Source organism: Malus sylvestris, chromosome 15 (assembly GCF_916048215.2).
Source record: "Malus sylvestris chromosome 15, drMalSylv7.2, whole genome shotgun sequence".
NCBI classification, from domain to species: domain Eukaryota; kingdom Viridiplantae; phylum Streptophyta; class Magnoliopsida; order Rosales; family Rosaceae; genus Malus; species Malus sylvestris.
The window spans coordinates 18,845,511-18,858,132 of NC_062274.1; the positions used below are offsets into that span (position 1 = coordinate 18,845,511).

The 12,622-nt window shown below is 37.5% G+C and overlaps 2 protein-coding genes across 3 annotated transcripts; one reads left to right on the forward strand and one right to left on the reverse strand.

Annotated features, from left to right (window-relative positions):
* Positions 1-396: 396 nt before the first annotated feature.
* Positions 397-3,068, reverse strand: LOC126601310 (ankyrin repeat-containing protein At5g02620-like). The gene is made up of 3 exons (XM_050268000.1): positions 2,291-3,068; positions 1,329-1,870; positions 397-1,123 (listed from the first exon to the last, which is right to left on the reverse strand). Exons 1-3 carry the CDS (start codon positions 2,955-2,957, stop codon positions 473-475), a joined length of 1,860 nt encoding a protein of 619 aa, XP_050123957.1. The 5' UTR covers positions 2,958-3,068; the 3' UTR covers positions 397-472.
* A 7,415-nt stretch (positions 3,069-10,483) lies between these two features.
* Positions 10,484-12,338, forward strand: LOC126603423 (uncharacterized). Of its 2 annotated transcripts, none has more exons than XM_050270264.1 (2): positions 10,484-10,642; positions 11,322-12,338. In XM_050270264.1, the coding sequence occupies exons 1-2, from the start codon at positions 10,626-10,628 to the stop codon at positions 12,094-12,096; spliced, it is 792 nt and encodes a 263-aa protein (XP_050126221.1). In that variant the 5' UTR covers positions 10,484-10,625; the 3' UTR covers positions 12,097-12,338. The 2 variants fall into 2 exon arrangements, with proteins under 2 accessions (XP_050126221.1, XP_050126222.1); XM_050270265.1 differs by having other exon boundaries at positions 10,485-10,642; positions 11,405-12,338.
* The last annotated feature ends 284 nt before the right edge of the window (positions 12,339-12,622 follow it).

The window sequence follows — 12,622 nt, forward strand, 5'->3', positions numbered from 1 at the left end:
TTGAAGAGTTATGACTACCATGTGTTACTGCAGCGGCTCCTTCCGATTGGTATTCGGCCATACTAAGACCAAGAATGTCACCACAATTCAAATAGATGCACTATCTATTGACCTGGGGCCGCTACCACCAATGTAGCAGAATTCTCTACTTGTCAAGCTCTAGAATACAAATGACTAATTTGTGTCCTGTCAAGTTTTTTGTTACGTACACAATGGCCTACTTCAGTCTACTTGAGTATCATCCTGAAGCCAGAAAAGTAGTTTTGGAAGAAAGAGATTCCTAATGTGGTTAATGGTTTGAAGATGGTGAGCTAATTAAGAGAGGTGACGGGTTTAGTTCGGTTGGCGCAGTTGTGTTGTCCGGTCAGACGTACGTACAAGTTAACTTAATTTGGATTTGTACATACAAGGCATATATTAGATTAGAAATCAAATCAAGTGAAAACAAGGCAAGTAGAGAATTTTGATTCAACTACGCTGCGGTGGCAACTGGAAAAAAATGCCGCCGAAAAGCTTTGGTAGATGGACGACCAAGCATGAAAAGAGCTGCAGAAAAGTACCAGAATCCAAGCACACATGCAGCGATGGCGAGTCCTGGAGAATGACCTGATACTCCATATGTGCCGGTAATGAATGCAGTCACCGTGAAAATCAAGGCGGTCATGGTAGAAGATAACGCCCAAACAATCGCGTCCGGCCTAGACAAATAAAAGTGCATCAAGACAGAACAAGTGGACATAAACAAGGCCAGTGCATCCATTACAACAAAAGCTTGGTAAGCTGTATGTCTCGTTAGAACTGCACAATCTTGGCTTGGTGGTCCTTTTTCACTTTGGTAACAACCACCGGGCATGACGAAACCTGCTGCGAAGGTTGCAGTTGCAATCAGTGTAGCCATTACTAGATGGGCTTCTTTGACTTGCTTCAATATTACATCTGTGTCTTTGCCGCATTCGGATAGATTGAATGCTGTACTTCTGCTACCACCTTTGTTTTCTTCGAATTGCTCGATTTCAATTTTTCTAAAAGGATAGAATTTTTGGCATACACTGTCTTCACCGCATACAATTCGATGACAACCTGGTCTAGCCCCATTCCTTCCCAAAATGCCTCCATTGGCACTCTGCAACACAAAGAAGAAAGATGCCTAATTTTCAGTTTGACCACATACATAAGGAAAATCCTTGCAGACGAATAAGATCTCAGCATGCTTGCATAAACGTTTCTTTTTGTAGTTTTAATGAGATAGTTGGATATATGTGCCGAATTGTGACCAATAGTGAAGGATAAGCGACTCTTACATGTAATTGCAAGTGCAACAACCATACCTTGAGTGTTGATGGCAGAGTTTCATCAGCCAGAACAATGTCTAAAGCATTTAGGTTTGCCTTGTTGAATGCCATCTTGTCAACTCTACCATCACCTACAAAACGATCAGACGCACATAGCGGAGAAAGAGCGAGTAGATGGAGCGGTGTGTTCCCATTAGCATCCTTTCCATTTAACAAGGTGTTGCTAACCCATGGATCCTTCAGAACAAAATCCTGTACAATTGGACTTTGACACCACTTAACGGCGTAGTGAAGAACATTCCGGCCTTTGTAGTCGACCAGTTCACAACAATCGGGGCAATGCAAAACAAGCTCTCTCATTACACCTTCATGTCCTTCAAAGGCTGCAATGTGGAGGGGTGTCTGCTTGTACTCTTTGTCACCAATGTACGCAGCCGATCTATCGGATTCTAGCAGTTGTTTCGCAATGGAAGGGTGACCGAAGAGTGCAGCGAAGTGAAGAGGTGTCCATCCTTGGCCATCTACCGCTTTGGTGAGAGCCATTTTTGCAGTGTACTTTAGTAATTCTCTCGTCATTTCTAAAGCAAAAAAGAATACAAATAACAAAATAAGATAAATAAAACAGAGGTCTTTTTACATATAACATTACAGTTTAGAAAAAACTACTTAGGTACTTGAACTGAGAAAACTTATACTGACTTTGCAATGAGAGATCGGGCGTCAGCGCCGACATAATTTCATAGTTAAGAATCAATTAGAGCACAACATGTGAATAAAGTTTTTTCTCGAATTGAGCATGACATGTTAATAATGCTTTTTTTCGTCCGAATAAAGTTCTTTTCTCGGATTTCGTCCGAATATGTATAACTAATAACTAACTAATTGTAATTAGCATCTCACATTGAGTAAAAATGGATCCTAATCGATCTCAAGCTTGAGAAATGAAAAATTAAACCAAAGGTAAATGAAAATAATATGTGAATTAATTACATAAGTACCTTCATCGTTGCAGATCACAGCAGCGTGCAAAGCCGTTCTACCGTTGCGGCCTCCATAAGCTAAACATTTACAAGTCCCAAGCATTTCGAAAACCAAATCACGGTATCCCCTCTCAGCAGCCAAGTAGAGCGGCGTATCGCCGTCTACGTTAGCAGAGTACAAAACCTCAGGATCTTCTCGAGTCAACACCTCCACCACACCACGGTGGTTAAACCGCACTGCCTCGTGCAACGCCGTGTCCTTCACTTTGTTGGTTGCCCCCATCAGCTTTCCCACGGGGCCGCAATCTCTTTTCGCAGCCTGCTTAAGAAGAACTTGAACCACACGAGTACAGCCGTGCCTCGCCGCGACGTGCAATGCGGTGTCACCGCCGTCGTTGGGCTGGAACAGTAACGGCGGACACATTTCAACAATCTTCTCGACGACATTAGCTGACTTCATTACTAGTAGTAGTGCTTCTTCGGAGTCAGTTTCAGTCAACGTTGAGCATGCTATGTAAACATGGAGGATTGTGTTCTTGGTTGGAGTCAACATTCGGTCAAGGTGGTCTCTGTGCTTCCAAAGGACGTCGACTTCGCCGGCTTTTGCGGCATTGTACACGCCAAGATCCATAAAACTTGAACCAGCTGCTTCTTCCTGGATGGTGATCTGATTTGAAACATCCATTGCTATGATCTGATAGCTAAAGCTTCACTCTTATAAGTTACCTACTACCACAGGGACTAAGAGAGGTTGTCCAAAATTTCAAATTATTATTCATATTTTGTTGACTCAATTATTATGTTGCAATTTTAGTGGAAGTTGCTTGGCCCCAAGGGCCAGGCATTGATGAGAGAACGTGGTCTCTTTTTTTATGCAATAGCACGTGAGATCTGATTTTTACTTTCTTTTTGCTTTTAATTCTAGGGTTTGCAGAGTACAGTTCTGCAACTCAATTAGTTAAAGATGTTTATCTTTACATTATATTTGAGATCTTGTGATTAGATATTGATTGTATCAAAAGAATATAAAAATCTCGGGTCTCGGCAAACATTCTAAAAGGACTAGCGAGATCGATTAATTCACATTGTTTTAGCAGTAATGTTATTCTTATCATATTAGTATATCATATTATGTGGCATCTGATGTGGATGTTCACATCATCTAAATTAATCTTAATTTAATTTAAATTAAAAATCATTTAATAAACCAATAATAAAAAAAAATCTGGAATTGAATGGTGATTGTGGCATACGAGGAGTTTTCTCATTCTTTCCTTCCTTCCCCGTTGCTTCTTCTCCCATTTCTTCTTCCACGCCATTTTTTTGTTTCCGCCCAGATTTCTTCCCCATATATTTTCCAAACTTCTCCTGAGTCTGGATATTCAAACATTTAGCGATCTTCCTTTTTATAGAAGCCCGCATCGAAGAAAAGAGAGCTTTTTATCCAAATTGACTAGTTGACCAGAGGTGCTAGAATAGTAGTCTAGTACGCTTAAGACTCATCGGGCTTCTCTTTTAGTAGCATGAGAAAACAACACAGAATTATTCGCGAAAAATAAATGTGAAATCATAGAACCGTCATTCTGGGCTGAAACAAAAAAATGGCGTGGAAGAAGAAACGGGAGAAGAAGCAATGGGGAATGAAGGAAGAAGAAGACTCCTCGTATGCTACAATCACCATTTAATTCCAGATTTTTTTATATTATTGGTTTATTAAATGATTTTTAATTTAAATTAAATTAAGATTAATTTAGATGATGTGGACAATCACATTAGATGCCACATAATGTGGTACACTAATGTGGTATATTAACGTGGTAAGAATATCATTACTGTTGTTTTAGTGCATAAGATGCATTAACCAATCGTAAGCAAGCTGGCATTTTTTAATTTGTAGATCTTGACGAGCAGATTCCAAGATTTTTGTTCAAATGTTTTGCATAGGAGTCTGTTGAAAAACGTACTAAAAAAATGCTCTTTACGGATTGAAACATGTTGGTTTTTTCGCGATGTTAATATTCAATATTTTTTTAGTTAACAAAATACTTATAAAAGTACCTAATGAGATCTGGTTGGGCACGCTCACGCAGATTTCAAAATTATGAAAGTAAAAAGATTACCCACTTACACCATATCACTTGTATATATATTTTTTAACATCTCACAATTTAACGTTAATTCTCGTATCAAGATTATAAAATATTGTGCAATGAGGTGACATCCTACTTTTGAGAGAGTTCCATTATCATTTCTCTTTCTCTTATGTTTAAAAGAAAAATATTCTTATAACAAATGTCCAATTAGATTTTCAAATGGCCAAACTTACTGTATTTCAATAACACATGAGAATGATTTATATGAAAGGGTTCATCTCAATGTGGCATTTCGGTCCACTAATGTATTGTCATGAGTAAATATTTTCTACGTCACAATATATTATTATATTAAAATATTATAATAACAATAATCTCGTTGTAGGTAAGTTATTCTTGTAGCATTTGCTTTTGTTTGATTTCTGGTCTATTTTTTGTTCCCTACATTAATAATAAAGAAAGGAACTTTCTATTCCGTATGCTTTTATCAGTTGAATCATTGCCACCTATCCGCACTATCGGATGTGCCATTTTTGCTTTAATTAATGTAACCACCTTCTTGTACGGTCCATAGTTATGATCCAATCAAAATTTCAAAGCCAACAATTCTTTTTATTGGACGTCTAATTTGTCTCATGTACTACATTAATTTAAATTTGGGTACATAGATGATAATAATTTGGTTTAGTCCAGATCTGTATGTGTTAGTTACTGCTTAGAGAAGCACGTAAGTGCTAACCGTGCTATCTATGTATTGGATTATAAAACCAATGTAAATTAAGTAATGTTTTTGTGATCAATCAGATTAAGAAACTAGTGCTAAAGTAGAGGTTTATTAATTTCTTTAACGTGAGAGTTTGAGTCAAAGACTCACAGCAAAGAAGGTGGATGAAAATTAAAGAAAATTTAAAAATATATTTAAAAATATATATATAGAATACTTGAAAATCACGAAAAACTTAGCTCTAATTAAACCGAATTTAATAACATATAAAAATTCATATAACCGACCGCATTTACTAGAATAAGACCTTTTGTTGTTCTCGTCATCGTGTAAATAAGCTTACGCTTCGGAGCTTGATCACCAAATACTAATAAAATCAAGCAGTAGATTGCACGGTAATCAACAAAAGTATCTATGTTCGGAAAATAAATAAATAAAAGGATTTATGCAGCTCTCACCGACACTATCACAGTACCGAATAATTTTGTATATTGGATAAAAAAAAAAGCAAAAGTAAATTGTGTTTGGTACAAATTTAAGCAGGTGGGCATCGAGAAATGAAAAGTTGGGGGCCGGTTTGCCAAAAGTAATGTGTGGTGCGCGCTCTCTTTGCACAATTTTTTCTCAAGATATTTGCATTTCTTTGGGTCGGAGAAAACATAAATTTCATTGAACGAAGGAAGACTCAATGTATATTACGCAAGGTTCTAAAAGATGCTAGGCGCTAGTCGGGGCCTAGCGCCTAGGCGGCTAGGCGGGGTCTAGGCGGGCGTCTAGGCGGACTAGGCGGATTTAAGTAAAATTGTATAAATAAGTGTCTCTTTATACTTAAAAAATATAAAATTGTATTGAGATACATAAATTACAAAATAAAATAACATATAGGTTAATTTATTATATATATATATATTATATTATAAAATATGAGTATATATCTAAAATTATGGGGTTCTTTCTCTCTTGGTTTTAGGGGTGGGCACGGTTTGGTTCGGTGTGGTTTTGAGTGAAATCAAAACCAAAACCGAAATTTTTTGCGGTTTGGTTTGGTGCGGTTTTGAAGCCAAAACCGAAATGAAACCAAATCGTTTGGTTCGGTTCGGTGCGGTTTAAAACGGTTTCGGTTTGGTTTTTAAGAAAAAATGTACAATTTGCAATTTAACATATTAATAAGCATTTCCCAGTAGCAATAGGAAAAAAACATTTGTTATGTAAACAATTAGCATGTTGCATGCAGTACATGTATGTGTGTGTGTGTGTATGATGGTATAAAATAACAAAGGTCCTTCAAGTTAATGAATGAAAAAAAGTGATGAATGATGATATTCTAGTGTGGTTGAGTCCATACTAAGTGTATAGATTCTAACAAGCAACCAATTAAAACATGAAATCTAATATGGACATTTAATTAAATGTTTATTAATATTTACGGTGCGGTTTGCAAAAGCCAAAACTGAAACCAAACCATTTTCTATGTTGCGGTTCAGTTTCAAAACCAAAACCGTTTCAAAACCGCAAAACCAAACCGTTCGGTGCGGTTTGATTTGGTTCGTGTTTCGGTTTTGGTTTTCGGTTCTAAGTGCCCACCCCTACTTGGTTTTGTAATGCTTTTTCTAAATCTTATATGTTTTAATCATTGGGTCTTATTTTTCATTTCAAAAAGGATTGGGCATTGTTTTCATATTAAATAAATAAATATATTTTATTCTCTAATTTTAAAAGGAATGTCAGCCACTTGAAATCCTATCTCTAACCCTAGCCAACAACAAAACCTCTGCGTCGTCTCATCCTTCTTCTCTGCTAATTGCAATTTTACAGAGCTCTACACCATCGCATTCTTCTTCTTTGCAAATTGCAATTTTACAGAGCTCTCTCTCGTCAAATGTTCTATGCGACTCCTCTTCTACACACGCAGAGAGGGAACAAGACGCAAGGACACGACAAAATCGCAGCAAGACGGTGGAGATGTACAACCTTTCCAGCGATAATTCTTAAGTTGCAGAACCGCCCAGAGACCGTCGAGGCCGCCTGGGAGGGCTAGGCGGCCTTCTAAGCGCCACTTAATAGTCTGGCCGACTTATTGAACGATTTTGGTATAATCGGGGCGATGGGCCGCCGTCGAGCCCGAGTTTTAGAACACTGATATTATGTCAAACCATCAAATAAAAATTTAGGATAGTCAAGAAACTCATTTAATGTAAAGATAAAAAAACAAAAAGAGAATTCTAATCTTCATCCCACAAAAGTAGAACGTAATTGTTGCAGTCGTCGTCGCCACTACTATCTCATTAGCAACCAGCCATAGGGATAGCTACCCTAAGAAAATTTATTCCGTGTTGAATTCGATGAAGGCATTGCAACACAAAAATTTCCAACCTACAATAAGAAAACAACTCCAATTAGATTTCGCTACTAAAATTGTCGCAGCAGAAAAGAACCACCAAATCTAAACCACCTTCATATACCTTTGCAAAAAGAAAAAAAAACACAAGCAATTGAGAAGATGTGGCTAAAAGGGGCATCTCAAACACCCAAACTGCAACACACTTGGCCTCGATATTCCGGCACGCCGATCAGGCGAGGGGTAGTGAGGGGAGGATTTAGATATGGCGGCCAAATAGTTTGCCGATTGTATCGTTGAGCAAAGGTTCTGGGAGGGCTGGTGTGTAAGAGCATCTCCACCCATTCCCAACTGCCCTTGCAATTGGGTGAAATTGCCTTCTTGCCCAAAGAAAGTTACTCCACCAATGAAAAAAATGGGAGGGTAGTTGTTGGAAATTCAGGTGCTTTGGCAGCTGCCATGCCCATTATTGCAAGGGCTTGCGCTCGATTGATGAAGTAGCAGACAAACGCCCTATATGTGAAGGAGACAGAGCCAAACAACTCAAACATGATGCAACAACAGCCGTTGGATTTTCAACAGCCTGTTGATCTGGGTCGTTAGATTTCCAACAGTAAAGACAAAAAAACAAAAAATCTTGGGGTCGGGCCACGTGGCGCATTGTGGCGCGTCATATTCTAAAAATTGAACGACTAAGATTAATCCTACTCTAAAAAAATTTAAGAAAACTTAAAATTTGTTTTAAAAATTATTAAAAACATTTAAAAAACATACAAAGTTTACACTAATAAAATCTTATAAAGTTTGACACGCTGCAAGATAAACATATCAAATTAAACACACTAAAATAATAAAATAAGACACACTGCAAATTTAACACATGGAGAAAAGACGAAGAAAACATTAAAAAATTAAAAAAATATATTTGTGAATAGTAAGGGGCCCTTGCCCTCTAATTGTCATTGTCTTCTACCAACGAGTGGAGATGCTCAAATAAGGGGAGATTATGAAGGAGATAGAAGCTGATGGGTGTTGGGTGTTGGGGGTTGAAGGATGGAAATTGCAGGATGATTAGGTTTTTCGAACACAAAATAAAGACAAACACCAGAAGACGAAGAACGCTAGGATAATGCCAAAGCACGCCAGGAAAACATGCCATCCATGAAGGCATAGCCTGAGATTCTAGATAGGATAAGGAAAATTCTAGAGAAAAAAATGAAAAAGGAAATTACAAAGAAGAAAAGGTTGCCAACCGAGCCCTACCAAAGAAAAGGGTCGGCGGTGAGATGATCCTTTTGTTCTTCTTGAGAGAGAGGGAGCGGCACTGCTAGAGTTCAGTTAAAGAATCCTTCTCAAAATTTGCACTTATGCATCTATCAACATATAACAGAAGAGAAAGAATTAAATTTTAGAGAGACGGATCAGTTTTCTAATATTTATATTGTCTCCAATTTAGCTACTTGATACTTTAAAATGAGTGAATTTATCCCTATCGTTAGAAATATGTCTAATAATTTAATAATTAATCATCTCCGTTCCCAACTCATACTCCTCTACCTCCATCTATGATAACCTTCGCCTTCTCTTCTCTAAAAAATTATCAAGACACTCATCTTTACGCCCTTCATCGAATTGGACCAGGATTGAGACCACCTTTGCTGACGGCTTTGATTGGTGATGACTTTTGTGACTCCACCGTCAACATTTGGGAGATTGACATCTTCACAACCCTAATCTTGGAGAGCTTGTTGGGTGCTCCCCCGGTGATCTTGGTGATGTGGAGAACGTCAAGCTCTGCCTTGAGATAATCTCATTGTGCAAAAATGTGTTTTGACAACTTTTTTTAATTAATTGTTAAACACACATGAGCACATAATAGAATTTTTGACAAAATTATGACATAATGACCATATTGATTTGTGACATCTATTTTCAGGGACTACGTTAATTGATTTTTAATTTCAAGAACTATCTTGATGGTGTGAGACAATTTCAAAGATGATTTTGTGATATAAACTCAATTAAGAATAAAGCCATGTACCATATATTGTCATTTGTTATGCTTCCAATATAGAATTTTTAACACGTAATACAATAGTAATATACTCGTATCATAAAAATTGATATTTAAATTCAAATCCAATTGAGTGTTGATTCAATTATTGGTCAGATAGCAATTTTGGTGGTGACTTTTTTTTTGGTAAAAGGTGGAGACTCTTTTCAATGTGGCCTTATTTTAACCTAATCCAGCTTTTTGGCACGTGAGATTATTTTAACGTAAACCCTACTTTCTTGATATGTACATGTCTCAGGCCTCCTCCACTAGACATTATTTAGCATTTTATATGTATTAACAGTGCTAACTAAGCAAGCGAGCATTTTGTTCCTAGTTTAATTAAGTACCACTTGCTAATCCAAACTTTTTCATTGATTTGTAAACTAGTCCTTTGCGGTTTGCAGAGCAGATTCCCCGGTGTTTGTTCAGATATTTTGCATCGGAGAACGTTGAAATATGTTTTGAAAATGCTCCTTATATTCTCGTCTTTCTTTCATGTTTTCTTCAAATTTAAAGTAATTTTCAAATTTTTTATTAATATATACATTTTGTCTCTTTGAACGTTTAATCTTTCATTACATTAATGAGTTTTTATTTAATATGATGTAAATATGACCTACTCGTTAACTTATATAAGATCTCATAGTCAAGATTATCTCTACAAGATTGTGTTGTTATGAATTATGAGTTAAGTGAGGTGTACAACGGTGTAGCTAGTTTGGGACGTTAATTAAGATTTTAAACTCGTTATTCAATTGGAAAATGTTTTAAGTTCGAATACGATCAAAATTTTAAATATTCGAAGAGATATATAAAGCAGGCTGACACAGGACCCAGGGGAAAAGTTCGAATGGGCTGGCCTAAAGCCCAAAATCTTGGCCCAAAGCTAGTCCTCAAATTTGAAGTTTGGATCAATTGAGTCGGTTGAAAGCCCAAAATACTGGCGAGTCATGGACCCAATTAGGGAGCTAGTCAATGGAGACTCATATATAAATCAAAGCTCGATAGTCTCCTACTCGTCTTTTCGAACGATCGCAATTAGGGTTTTCTGGATAATACTCAAATCCCCAAATTTCAGTCTTTCCTTCTCCTTTAGAGACTCGAAGCTGCCTTGGAATTCAAATCGCTGCAAGCCTGCAACCATGTACGGATCGAGAGGGTAAGCACAGTTCGATTTTGTATGCATCTGTTTGTTTCTCGCGATGTTGCTTTGCATTTGTAGGTATGAAATCTGTGGTTGTTTTCCTTAGAACATAATTGATGGTTTTGACTACGATTATGATGATTTTTGGATTAAGGTAATCAATCGAGTAATCTTTATATCTAGTAATATAATTGGGATTTTTTTCGAATTCAAGAATTTAGTAGAACACTTAGAGCTTGGCTGGTTGTTAACCTATTTGTGTAATTCATTAAACAAGTAGGGCAAATTTGAAATTTGAGTTTGTGATTTTCATGATATGTGACATGCTCAAATAGTTCATATATTATGCGGTGATGTGAATTATTAAAATCGTAGATTATGTATTGCGTGATTGGGAATCCGATTTTATGCTTGTGAAATCTCATATGATTGCTTGCATCTGTTAACATAGCTGCATAAGGCATGATATCTTGTTTGTAGGAAAAATGGGATTTTCTTTTTTCTGTGGTTTGCTATGCATCTAGGTTTATTTATGTTTTTATATGTTTGATATGGGGTTGGTGGATATGATTATTATTTATGTTAGAATAACAAATCTAGGGTTTCAGACATTAGGTGTCAGGGAACTGTGTGGGTTGGGTTCGGTTTTATTAACAGGTTGAGTGGGGGATTTTCTCTTTTTTGGGTATTTAAGGGCAATGTTGGGAAGCGGGGGGGTTTCGGACGGGTACGAGGTCGGCTCAAAGAGACCAAGAATGATGGATCCCTACTTCGCAGTGAGCAGCGGCGCAAGTGGCTTTCAACCTTATGGCTATGGTGGGAATTTTCAGCCCCCGGTTTTTCCTGTGGCCCGTCTCAGGGGACTTCCATTCAACTGCACAGATATTGACATCTTCAAGTTCTTTGCTGGATTGGATATTGTTGATGTGTTGCTGGTCAACAAGGGTGGACGGTTTTCAGGTGAGGCCTTTGTTGTTTTTGCTGGGCCCATGCAGGTTGAGCTTGCTTTACAGAGAGATCGGCAGAACATGGGCCGTAGGTACGTCGAAGTATTCAGGTGCAAGAGGCAGGAGTACTACAAGGCCGTTGCAGCGGAGGTAAACTATGAAGGAATTTATGATAATGACTATCAAGCAGCAAGCCCTCCACCATCCAAATCAAAGAGGTTCAGCGACAAGGAGAAAATGGAGTACACCGAAATATTGAAGATGCGCGGCCTCCCCTTCTCAGCAAAAAAATCTGAAATTCTGGAGTTTTTTGAAGAATTCAAGGTTGTGGAAGATAGGGTGCATATTGCTTGCCGCCCAGACGGAAAAGCCACCGGAGAGGCATATGTGGAGTTTGTTTCTGCAGACGAGGCAAAGAAGGCAATGTGCAAGGACAAGATGACTATTGGGTCGAGGTACGTGGAGCTGTTTCCATCGACACCAGATGAAGCTAGACGGGCGGAATCCAGATCAAGACAGTGATGAAGCGCTATGGTTGCGGATTGAAGGTTTTAGATCTATATGTGAAATTTCCATTGTGTGGCTTGGGCTAGAACATTTTTCTCTTTAGTTTATATACAAACAATAGTTGTTGGTTAAATTGAAGTCCTTATGTGGACAAAAGGAAGATGAGGTTTACGTTTGTAGCATCTCCTCCCATAACTACCGGCTTAGCCGTATAAAGCAAACGTGCTAAATGATATTGGATGAATATTTTGCAAAAATTCGACACATTTTTTGCAAGAACGGGTTTTGCTTTGAGAAAATCTCAAAACCCCGTCATAAAATCTACTTCGTGAATTATTTTTATTAATTTGTATGTTTTCAAACTCAAAAGACTAAATTTTGATAAAAAATGATACTTTCTTTTACTTGATAAATCGTAAGACGAGACGACAATATATTCCTAATCGCAAACCATAAACATCACGAAGAGTATCATGTAAATTGTTATGGCCAACAAAATCGTGTTCTAGTTGAGTTCTAGGCCCCCTAATATTCTTATTGA